Below are 12,778 nucleotides of genomic sequence, written 5' to 3'. Positions count from 1 at the left end.
CTCTTGCCTAATAAATCTGGCTGACCAGGAGCTGCTCAGTCTCTTCTAGGTTTATCAGATTGGTACTTTTCCATTCAAATCACAAACATTTCCACCTGGCATAGTTTCACCCACCAGGTCTCAGATATGAAACCCCCTCTATGTTTCACAAACATCACACAGGAAAAAAAGTTGCTTGTAAATCATATCACTGTTCTGACATTGTAGTAGTACAGAAAAACATAAAGCATAAAGTATCTTCAAACTTTGCCCTTTTGCTACTCACTTTGTCAAAAGTGTATTTGCTAGTCCCCATTGCCTCGCTCTATTCCTCACAAGGGAAGATTTAGCTCCTCAGTATTTCACAGTCTGGCTAATCTGTTCACTGTGACATGAGCAAACTGATCTGTCTCCCATGCCACACAGCATCCCAGCAGGATGGACAAACCTGCCTTTTCCACCTCTCCACACCCTCTGTGGACTGGGCTGGCAGAACCCACCAGCAGTCACAATTCTTCCATCAAGTGATGAGGGATTTCCACTACTGTTAGAAAAATCTCACTAATCTCATTTCACCACACTGTGAAGTAAGATTTTGGGACCAGCTAGGTTCTAGGCAACATGGTTGGTCCTAAAATATCAAGGAGGGGTTAGAAGCATACATGCCTGGGTATGGTTTTATTTGGCAGCAGTAATTCAGATTGATAAATTCTATTAATATACTTCTTAAAGTTGCAAGTCCCTAATAGTAGTACCTACTTGCTCATTGCACATCATTGTAGTACTAATAATATAAAAATTTTAACTGTGCAAATCTTCAGTAAGACAATAAAATATTTTTCCCTAAAACCAAACATTACTCATATGCTACTTCTGTGGTAAATGACACAATGATGCCCATGTTCAGGACCCAGTAACAGCAGTCTTCACCCCTCCACATTTCAGCTTTTTAAATCTCAAACACAGAGAAATGTCCTTTTTTGTTTAGTTTTTAATTTATCTAAACTTGGCTTGGTTACATCTAGCCAATGTTAATTTGGAGTTCTCCCGTTCCCTACGGCTGTTCTGTGGATTAGGACTATTTCTTTAAATTAGAAATATAACTTTAATAAGGCTAAAGTAACAAAAAATTATTTTCTTTTCTGGTAAGTCACGTTACACCCTCTCTTTATTAGAAAGTAAAAATAGCTATGCAAACCATCTGATGGGATCCCTTGAAAGTAATATGGGAAGACTATTAGAGCAATGTCAGAATTTCAACTCCACATTAAGTTAATAGAAACTGTGAAAAACTTTCTGGAGCAATTTGTCCCTGAGATAATTGAATTTAAATTACTGGATTTATAGTAAGAATTACTTTAATCTTGTTATTCTTGACTCAATTGGTAAAAGCATCCATTTTACTTAATAGTGGTCTTTGTGGAGTAACTAACTCTTTTTATTTGTTACTGTCAAAAAATGTATCATCTGAGAAAAGTAAACAGTCTCATCCTTCATTCTCTACTGTTTCTCATAGACATCTTCCTTCCTTCCTTTCATACCTTCTTTATACAGCAGATATTTCTCTTCTGAAACCTGTCAATTTGCAAGGTTCCCCACTGAGACAGTGTTCTTTCAGCATGTGCTAGAAATGAAATAAAAGGGACAAACTGCATCCTTAAAAGTAAACATATACCTTACTGTCTTGGCCATGGAAATACTGTGGTTTTCAGCACTACATCCACCAGCTCTGGGGTAAAAAAGTTTTCTATTTTTTTCATTTCTGCTAGGACAACAATATTTGTCTCAGTTTTCCCTAGCTCACCTCCAAAGAAGACCAGGACCATGGATCTGAGTCCATCATGTAACTTATTCAGATTGGCCACACCAATGTGTTCATACTTACCCACCACTTCCACACATCCAGTTGCCTCTTTCTTTCACTTGTGCAAGCTATAAAACTCCACTGGGAAAATTCTGTCTCCTTCCTCTATTAAGCAGGGGAGTAGGACTAAAAAAAAATCTGTATTAATTTTTATTTGAATATGTACCTTGAGAGACTTAGAAAAGAAAAATTACCAAAGTAGGGACTTTATATACTGACTTGCTGTAATTGGAAAGCAATACTGTGCTTATTAGAACACAATAAAAGAAATGGCTCCATGTTATTGCCAAATTGTTTGGTGGGCTAGATCTTTCCTTTTTCCAATCAAACAATTTTGCCACATTTTTCAGAGTTTTCTCCTTTCGCACTGTTGGGAGAAAAGCTCCTCTCCCATTCCAGTTTTTCTTTAGTTTTTTGGAGATTGTTTAATGAAAACCTCCACTTTAGTTCTGAGCATTTCAGAAGTAGTATATTTATTAATTTTTCTGTGATTTTAAAGTATCACATTGGTAACCTTCATGCTTTACTAGTCATTTACCTTTCTCTTTTAGAATAAATGTTTGTCAAAAAGTTGTATTTGCAAGGTCTGAATGAGTTCAAAGCAAAGGATAGAAAAGTTTGTGCCAGGCATCTCAAGGTGGGCAACCACAAATGCAAAGCTCCATCAGAGGTGTTTGGCTCATATGTAAAAATGAGGTTAGAACACATCCAGTGTTCAATAATTTCAGGTCTTGTATTATGAAGTGAAACTTTAGAAAAGGATCAAAAGAAGGAACTTGGGAATTACTGATCCATCACATAAACTTATATTCTTCACAAAATAAAAATAAAATGTCCCTAATTACTTAAAAGATAACAGGGAGGGATATAACTAATATAGGCTTTTCAAGGACAAGTAATTTCAAACAAACCAGGCCTGTGGATGGGAAGCTTTTGACACTGATTGATATTTTCCTAGGAAACCTTGTTTCACCTGAAATATTCCTTGGTGCTCACTGATCTAAAGAGAAGCCACCAGGAGGAAGTCCTGCTTTACACACAGACAGGAAGGATGTCTGAATATCCTCATCAATGGTCAGGATGATCAATCAAGGAGTATGTCCATCACACCTGGGCAAACCCAGGCTGATGTTATTCAAGGTGAGCCCTCAGCTGGAGCATGGTGTCCAACGGACCCTGCATTTCAAGCAAGCCACAAGCAACATCTCTAAAGTGTGAGCTGAGAGGTCAATGATGAGAATGAAATTAGGTTGGTTGAGAGTAGAAATGTGGGAAAACAACCTCTAAATCCACCAAAAGTTATTAGCAAAGACACGTGGAACGGTTTCCACATATTTATGGGGAATGAGATACAAATTGCAGGCAGCAGGTTTAGGTCATTTACTAACTGCAACCTCCAGGAAGGATCTAAAGTCTTAGTCATCCAGGGTCTAAGAGATTGGAGTGAATTACTCTTGACAAAGGTGATTATATGAAATGAAGCTAAAATGTCTTAAGCCTGGTTTACCAATATCCTTAAATAAATGTATGAGTACGTGGCCTCAGCCAGGAGCACTGGAAGAGGTGGTTAGTGAAGGTTAGCAGTGGTTTCAGCAAGCACCATCTACAGCCATCTGTGCTTTCATGTAATCTTTCTTCTGACTTTCAGGGTATCTGTTGACTGCAGCACAAAACCAGAGCAGCCAAAGGGGTGAGATGACAAAAACAATCCCCCCCAGATGTCTCAGAATAAAATCCGTAAGGAAAATACCTTTGAAAACATTAGTCCCTGATGCTGGTGATCAGAAGGAGGTGTTGAGGTGGTTCTCCATGCCAGCAGAACAAGCAGGGGTGGGGAATTTAGAAGGGGAAATAATAATGCTGGGAGGGAAATGAAGTGGATGATGGATTGTCCTTCCATGGCTCTGCTGCTCCTCCAGTAAAACAGTTTTTCCCAAGGCTTTTCTCTCAGTGACTTCTTTCTTTCTAAAGCACTTCATTTAGAAAATAATTCTTCTAGCTGTATAAATAATTTCCCATTTGTAAAACCCAAAAATCAAGGGAATTGTTTAAAACCATCCTGTTGCTTACAGGTAGGTATGTGCTGAAGCAGTTGTTAGATTGATGACAGGAATAATAATAATGAAGAATGCACATGTTGGAGGAAGTCCATGAAAGAAAACTGTAGATTTCTCAGGTGTCAATGTGAGCTCCAGGCAGTAGGCCCTGTAAACTGGGAGAAATGCAGAATTTGTTCAATAGTTTTGATGCTCTTACAAGCAGAAAGTAGTGGATTTCAAGGAAACTATCAGGACGTTACTGAAAAAAATATATCTTTATTTTTTGAATGACCCATTTTGTTACTTCAGTTCTATCTGAAGGATTACCAGAGAGGTATGTACATTTTGCTCTGCTTTTAAAACATTTTTCTTTTTAACGTCCCACTGCAGGTTGTTACTACCTGTCTGGCCGGCAAGAATTACCTAACTACCATATTGGTAAAATCATACCTTCAAATATTATGAAAAATTATTTTTTTAAAAGGCCAACTGGCATGTTTACAGTGAAGAGAATGACGAACAACATTTCATTGAAGAGTTTACTCCAATTAGGTTTGGTACTATATGCAAAGTAAAGATGGAAGTTTCATGTTAGCATAAATTGATGAGAATTGGTGCATAATTGCTATGTCATATATACTAAATGCAATGCTGGTGGAAAAATACAGAAAAATATAAAAAAACTCATTCTTTTAATGCATTTCTACCTCAACATAGGAAAAAAATTGAAAGCTCATTTTTCCACCCCTAGAGAATGGAAATGCTTGAAGTGGTGGGGACCTTCTTGTGAATGTCCAACCACAGCATCAGGATCAAAGTTCATATGTTGAAGTGTGTCCAATATATTCAAAATATTTTGCTTAGAAAATGCAGGCAACAAACATGACTTGGCACAAAATAAAAAAAAAAAGAACAGAATGAAATGAAATCGACCCCAGGCAGTGTTGGAGATGTTTTGATGCAGTTTGGTAGACCTGTTAAAAGAACCACTGTCTGCTCCTGCTCCAACTGCCTCCAGTGGATTTTTCTCCCAGTCCAACTTCCCATCTTCCCAAGGAAACAGTCTATCAGTCCTTGTTTTAGCAGGCGGCTCCTCTACCCCTCACTAACATACCTTAGGTGTTTTCTTCCCCATAAGGATGGGTTGTCATATCCTTGCTTGGGCCTGACTACAGTTCTGTAAATGGGCCCTCTGTAAGTGCAGCAGTGTGCCCCTGAAGAAAAATATCCCAATAATCCTGTGATTCTGACATCTGTCTTTAAATTCTTTGTTGGTTTTGACAGAATTACATCTTCCAGCAAAATCCTTGGCCTGTGATTTTCAACCAGCTCAGTCAAGCTGCAGAGAGACCTCAGTCTCATCAGGAACTGTGCTCTTTGACTCAGTGAGCAGAGGGAAATCACACAGGGCTGGGCTCCTTAGCAAAGACAGAAATCTGTCACACTGACAGAAAGAACTGAAAAATCAGATTTGGCATTCAGGAGCCCAAAAGGGCAGGGCCGAGCTGAATTGCATTACATAGGTTTCACTTAGGCCCAGCAGGATCTGTGCAGCAACTGATGTTATTCAACAAGACCTTGAAATACACCTCCAACCTAAATAGGTTGTTATAATCTTCTGGGGCCTATATTAGCTTTCCACTTATGGAAAAGTGGAAAGGTTTGAACTCCAGGGGATGAAATGAGGTGAACACAATCGCATATCTAGTCACACGTGTAAGATTCAGGGCAGATGAAACAGAAAATGGGGCTGGAGGCACAGCGAGAATCTGAATTTCAGGGCGAAAGGGGACATACAGTGTGTGAACTGAAGAAGTAACTTCAAGACTCTTAGAGTTTTAAGAGGCTGTTTTTGTGGTTCAGCAAGCAAGGGAATGCAAGAGACTATAAATGACACATATTTCATGGCAGGTGACTTTTGCCACAAAGCTCCATCATGACCAAGGCTAAAGAGGCCAGATGTCGAGAGGTATAAAAAACTATCATGTGAGATCCTCCTGTGCATCATGAGGAAAAGAGGGGAGCTGACTAATCTTACTCTGACACTGCTTCTTAGTGTAAAGCGCTTTGTAACATGACATTCCTCAGCAGTCTCTCACACTCAGGGAACAAAGGGAAGGAGACCAGACGTCCTTGGGCAACTAACTGTTGCTCGACACTAGCTTTAGAAAGCTACCTTCCAAAACCCAAAATGCTGTTAAGTCATCTTGTTTTCTTCCTTTTGAGGTTACACTCTTACCATCAAGGCAGTTCATCAACTCACTGCTGATAAACTTATTATCAACAAAAACAGTTCCCTTTTCTACATCTGGAAGAAGTGCAGCAATTTCAGTTCCTCAAATGAGCTGAGCTGCTGTGGCAATTCTTCGGGCCTGACTTAGTGGCACACCATCTTAACTTCATGGGAGTATTTTATAGCCTTAGTAATATGAGTAGATAAGATTAATCTTTTTGCACCAATAGTACTCCTACGCCTTTGTAAACAGATGTATTTTGCGAAAGCTAAAGCTCAGATGTCAGTGTGCCTTTTTTGTGGTATGAAAAAGCTTTAAAACACAAAGAAAATGAAAAGAGATGAAAATAAAACTATTACAAATGCAAATTCCTTTATTTTTGCTTGTGAAATGCAATTTCTTGTCTATGTTTGCACTTACCAAGTAGATGATCTGAAGACAACTTGTTGTAATCAAACATGGTATCTGCAAATTCAAAAGGGCAAACTGAAAGTGAAGAACGCCATTATTTTGGATGGTCACTAAGCTTCATTTTTTTTGTCTCTCCTCCAGTCCTACTTTTTCACATATCCCGCTATTCCACAACCACTAGGAGAAACAAATGAGTGAAAGTGTTGAGTTCAAAGGCGATACAACATCCACTTGAAGAGTTATAATGCTTTGGCTGGTGTTCAAGGGGATGCTGGTATCTAGTAAACCGAGAAGGCTGAAATATACACACTCTGTATTAATAAAAGGTGTAATGGAGGTCAGAGAAATCCTGCTGCTTCATAAGGTTGGTGTGGTAGCCATTAGAAATTAGGTGGAAATTAGAACCCCGCTGTGTCAGACATGGCGTACACATCCGTGCTATCTGTTCCACAGTGGCTTTGGCGTGTCCCAGCTCCCCGGAGTTTGTCTTAACGTGCCCGTGGGACCAGCCGGTGCTGCTGTGGGGGCACGAGGTGCCGTTCCACACTCAATTTAACATCCAAAGGGTGTCAAAAGCCCAGTACTGCGCTCTCGGAGCCTTCCGGGAGGAGTGGGGCCAGAGGGCTGTCCCAGCACCAGGGTCTTGACTCTGGCCCCCTGCTGACTCGGGGCAGGGTGATGCGGGAGCAGGGATGCACCCCGCAACACCCGGCCGGCCCCCCGGGGCTGCAGACCCCGCACTCCGGCCCCGCACCGGGGCCAGCGGGGCCAGCCTGGGGCAGAGGGAGGCGGCATGTCCCGGCGGGCAGGAGCGGCTCCAGGCGCACCGAGGGTTTTCTCCCCTCGCCGCGGGGCGCATCCTCGCCCGCCGGCCCTGCCGCGACGCCGACAGCAGGAGCGGCCGTAAACCGGCTTAGGGCCAAGGCGATTTGCCCGTGATCCGCTGGGCTGCCCGGGCGGGAGGGGCCGGGGAGCGGGGCGCCCGGGACAGCGCGGCGGGCGGCGTGCGGCGTGCGGGGGGCGGCGATGATGTGAGCGGCGCGGCAGCTGCAGGCCGGCTCCCCCGGGAACCGGGCTGAGCCCGGTGGCCGTGGGAGGGAAAGGAGCCGGGCGGGGAGGGAGGAGGGGGCCTGGACAGAGCCCGGGGAGAAAAGGGAGGAGCGGGGCCGGGGTGGGGGGAGGACGAGCGGCGCCGGGGAAGCGCTGCCAGCCGGAGCAGCGGCAGCGGCGGGAGGGAGGCGCAGCCCGGCGGACCCAGCTCCGCTGCCCGTCGGCGCTCTCCCCGCGGAGGTTGGGGACCTGCTGCGGGGCGATGGAAGAGCATGGGTACCCCTCCTATAGCGTCCGCAGCCCCGCCTGGGAGGAGCTGGTAGGTACATGCGTGCCTTGCCGTTGCACAGGCGTTTCCTACCCTTTTTCCTGCCTGTATTGTTCAGCCGGGGGGTCGGGCTATCATCCTTATCTGTGCCCTCCAGCCCCCCTTCCCTTCTTCCGACCCCGCTCCGCGCTAGAGCCCGGCCGCCGGTGCTCGTCCCCTCCCCGCGGGGAGCAGGGGGTGGGAGCCTTTCGCCCCCGCCGTGTCTGGCCATTTGCTGACGAGCTCGTCCCTCTGGGAGACGCGGAGTTCATTGCCCTTTCTGAGTTTCACTGCCCGGGTGGAAAGCCTGGGATTAGCACCGAGAGAGAGCCCTGCCTTCAACTTTGCCGAGGGGGGTGGGTTGGATGTTGACATCGTTAAACTCCTTCTCTTAGCACAGCAAAAGCAACGTGTCCAAGCAGCGTTGGGAGGCAGATTCCAGAGACACACACTTTCCCTCCCTTCTTCCTCTGGCTCTAGGCTGGGAATTGCTCCCATCGCGGCGGCAAAGCGGGACGGGGCTGGGGGTACCCGGCTGTCACCCTGCCTCGTGGGGTGGGGGGAAAGTGCCTGCCTTTGAACCGCTACGAAGGGAGGGAAATGCTCAAACTGGAGGAAAGCTGCCGTGAGGTGCCTTTGCGGTTTGTTTAAGCAACTCGAAGACCCTCCTTCCAACCAAAGGAAATCATGTCACCGGCATCCTCAGCAGGCGATAAAATCAGATTTCCCTTTTCAGGGCAGTCTGGTCCCGCTCCTGGGCTTTTCTCCATTGTGCAAACACACACACATCAGGCGGGGAAGGCTAAAAATAGGCTTTGGGTAGCTGCTTGGGAGATTTCAGGCTATCTAAGAGGTCAAGGCTAGGCTGCCTCCAGCCCTGAACTTGGCGAGGCAGCATGAAGCATGGACCCGTGCCACTGCCAAGCTCCCCTCTAGATGGCTGTACCATGTTTTGCTAACTCGTTGGTCCAGGTTTTACTTGTAAACCCAGTTTTAAAGAGCAAACAGGGGAGACCCATTCTTTGCGTGGCTTGGTGTGCGCACCCTCAGGAAAGCAGCAGCTGAGCCCTGGAGATACTCACAACGAACTAAGTTCACTCCCTTCTTTGTTAGGATTTGTAGTCCTCACAAACATATTTTTACTGTCCTAATTTTTGTTATTAAGTTGAACATCCCCCTTCGCTGCCCTCTGCAGTCCTCAAGCCCCGAAACTGTTGCCGGAGATGCAGCTGTGATAGGGAAAACAGCTGTGTGTGTGTTCCGGTAACATGGAGCTGATATTGAAAGGATCAGGCAAGGGAAACCCGAGATTTTTGCTTGTAGAGATGAAGACATCGTGGGAGGAAGGCAGCGAAGTCAATTCCTGTGAATGCGTTTTCCTATTAAACAGTGACATTTAAATTGCTGCCGTCATCCAAAACTCAGCTGAAACTCGGGAGGCAGATGGATTGCAGCCCCTCTCCGCTTGGAAATGCAGAGTCCTGGCTGAAGTATCCAAGCCCGTTTCCTTCTGTGTGCATGGCTTAGATAAACAAGGAGCACATCTTTTTTTTCCTCTATTTCCCCCTCCCCCCGTAAGGGCCAGGATTTGGGTCATGTTTATCATTTCATTGCTGCATTTGTTAAAGAGTACATCCATGAATGCAGTTTTAAGGTTAACCACTGCACCGATTTCCTTTACAAGACTCTAATTTCAGCTGATCCACTCAATCCTTTACCTGGTAACCTGCTGGTAAAATACACGGTCTTTGTAGCAAGAGCCACATTATTCTTTCCATCTGCTCATAAGCAGGCTTTTTATAATAATGGGGGCAGAGGGAGATTTAGGTGAAGACCTGAATGATGAAAGGGAAAACATGGTATGCAAACCTCGCTCTCCCTGCTCTTAAAACACAAAACAAAGAGCAGTAAGATAGGGAAAACTATTTTTTTGCAGGTTTTGAACCTGTGCAAGTTAATAATCCATGCAAATTTTCAGATTATTGGGAAGTGTTCTTCCTACAGCTATTCTGAGAAATAAATGATGGACATTAAATGCAGCCACAAGTCTTTTGCCAATCGGGGTTGCACTTGTCTGTGTACTCCTTCAGATTTCTATAAAGTCCTTTCCTTAACTCACAGCACACTTGTAAATGGAAAAGCTCTTCCTGAATCAAGTAAGAGTTGTGTAAGACCCCATGACAAAGCTAAGTAAAAGTGACTTAAAATGTAAGGCTCACCCTGCATTCTTGCAAGGGAGGTTTGGTGGGCTTTGTAGGAAAAATGTACGTAACGCATGACTTACAAAGCTCTATACACAACTTTCATATTTCATATGAGACCTGAGTCTTGGCTTTACCTTACTCTTGAAACACATACATAAGTCCTAACACATTCACAAAGCATCTGTTTACTTTTATTACCTGGCCTGGTTTGGACCTTTTCACTGTGAAACATACAACAGAGTTTAGTAGTTTCCTGAGTATTGAAACCTACAGGTTACAGGATTCCCTTGGCTAACCCCAAACCAGCCAGAAGCGATGTAGTCACTTTCTTGAACAGTGGTGTGGATACATGTTGTTATATTTTGGCTTCCTCTTTGCTAAGTAAGGAAGTTAAGAAAGAATAGTATCACTAATTCGATCTGCAGAGGGAGTTCAGACAGTCAGGTCTAAAATGAACTTGTTCAGAGTGGGGAGCCCAGTTAAAAACCATAGCTATTGCTAACCACCAAGATTCAACAAAATCTTTTAAACATGAGGAATAATACATTGTTAATCTGACACACTATTGATTCAAATTCCCTCAGAAGAACTTTCTGAGGTGAAGGACAGAAAAACCTTTAGCTTATAGATGCCAAAGTGAATTAGAAAAAAATATGTAAAAATGCTTGTTACAAAGGGAATGAGTTTTAGGGTTGGAATCAAATAGTGCAGTAATCTGTATTATGAACTATAATCTTCAGTACTGAATGCTAAAGTCTATGTGTATTTAGATTTTTTTCTCCACTGCATATGCATTTTAGTGACATATCCTACTATTGAGACTCAATTTGTTTAAAATGCTCCCACAGTATATATATGTATATATGTATATAAAATGTGTACAACATCACAGTGTAAATAAATATATATTGTATATAAAGGGCACCTCATCAGCTGATACGAATTGCCATAGCACAAATGATGTCAGCAGAGCTGTTTTTTGTTAGCTGAGTATCTTCCTTTAAATGCCAACCTTTTTTATGCTTTTTACTCCCTTGCTTCTGTTAGGAAATTTAAGGTCATTACCAAGAAGTGTGAAACTGTTAAGTGGAAGACACAGCACGTGCAAGTATTGTATGTGTTTTTAATGGCTGCATATAGTTCCACATCGTTCAAGAGCCCAACTTGCAGAAGTCTAGTGGTACCATTTGTGTCAGAGTATTGGTAGCTGTGGTCACTGAGCTGAAACAGGCTATCCAATATTTCTCATATTGAGTCTGACATTGATCACCTGGGAGAAATCCAGCTGTGAGACGAAGTGATAGAAGTTAAGTTGCAAGTTCTTATTGAGACGATCTTCATGGCTAGCTTAGGCAGCTTAATCTGGGTAAAGGCTGGAGCTGGACCCTGATTATCTATTAATACCTTTGAAAAGAAGAACGAGTGGAAATAGTGATATCTTTAAAACTGTCTTTGTGCCTGGGCAATGTATATGTTTGTAGAAACAACTTTCTATGCTAACGAGTGAGTAACTTGGGTATTTTCAACAATGCTTAATACTTGGTTTCTCCATTTTGGAGAACGCTGTAAACATTAAACAACTGCAGACTTTAGAGCCTGTAATTTCACAGAATGCACTACATACTTCACAGAAACCATGTTCTCACATTCTCATTGAACTGCTCTTGCGGGACATTTCCTATCATTTGCAGACTTAGGTTATTGCTACTAAAACTTTCACATTAAGTAACCTGAGAGAACATTTCTATTTTCTCTCAAAACATTTTGTTTTTTTCATAGCACTCTGAAGTTTACCAAGATCTGATGAAAGAGACTTGCTTGGAAGTGAAAGGCTAGGTGCCTTCTCTCCTGGTAACCACACTTTTGTGTTTGGACAGTCAGGAGTGAGGAAGAGCACACTGGGGTAGCCCAGGTGAAGATGCATGGTGCCCTCTGCATGGTGCAGAAAATGTGCAGCAACTAGTGCTCACAGTTAAGCTCTAAAAATGAAAAGAAGTTGAAGAATTGTGTGTATTCTAGCAGTATCTACTATTTTTAGCCAGCAGTATTTAATTCAGTTGAATTAAAGGTAGTCAGTCTTGCTTGTGTTCCGTTAGCACCAAGTGTTTCTCAAGTCACAGTTACTATTATGTGCAATGCGTTAGCATTAATAAGGAAACTATGTCTCGTTGTCCCCTTGCAATATTCAAGTGACATTTACCTTCAAAAGAATGAAGGAATTACAGCGAGACATGTTCTGGCATAATTTGCTATCCCTGAAATTAAGATGGGAAGGAGGAAGAAAGGAGGGTGGAAAGACACAGTGTCCATGAACACTGCTTTTAACTATCTCTCTTCCTAGCTGTCCCCTAAATTACCCTACTGAGAGCAATGCATACTTGCACCTGCTAAAGTTTGATCCCATCCTTTGAAAAATGGAGAACTCCCCCTCAGGTGAAGAGTGAGATAAGACAGAACTAGTCCTTAGTTTCACAATCATTTTGAGATGTGGTATTAATGATAGGATTTAGGCTTTATTAATATTTTAATAGAGCATGTAGGTAATTTGATCAAAATTAATTTAAAATATAACTTAATAGAGATTTTGATTTTTTAAAATATTACTTTTGATATTTAAAAAAAATAACCTCCACAATTGGTCCTATGTGGAGGTCGGTAGTAGAATTGTATTTGAAGTATCTGGTGTAGTA

At 42.9% G+C, this 12,778-nt stretch overlaps 1 protein-coding gene across 2 annotated transcripts in view; it reads left to right on the top strand.

The window, feature by feature from the left end:
• Positions 1–7,744: 7,744 nt before the first annotated feature.
• DGKH (diacylglycerol kinase eta) overlaps positions 7,745–12,778 on the top strand; it is a 166,862-nt gene continuing 161,828 nt past the window's right edge. For both annotated transcript variants that reach the window (XM_033051622.1, XM_033051621.1), the window contains exon 1: positions 7,745–7,896. In XM_033051622.1, coding sequence (XP_032907513.1) covers positions 7,840–7,896 — 57 coding nt within the window. In that variant the 5' untranslated portion in view covers positions 7,745–7,839. The remainder of the gene's footprint in view (positions 7,897–12,778) is intronic.

Source organism: Catharus ustulatus, chromosome 2, assembly GCF_009819885.2.
Source record: "Catharus ustulatus isolate bCatUst1 chromosome 2, bCatUst1.pri.v2, whole genome shotgun sequence".
NCBI lineage: Eukaryota > Metazoa > Chordata > Aves > Passeriformes > Turdidae > Catharus > Catharus ustulatus.
Note: the sequence above shows the minus strand (reverse complement) of the source record. Positions and strands in the feature narration are given on the sequence as shown.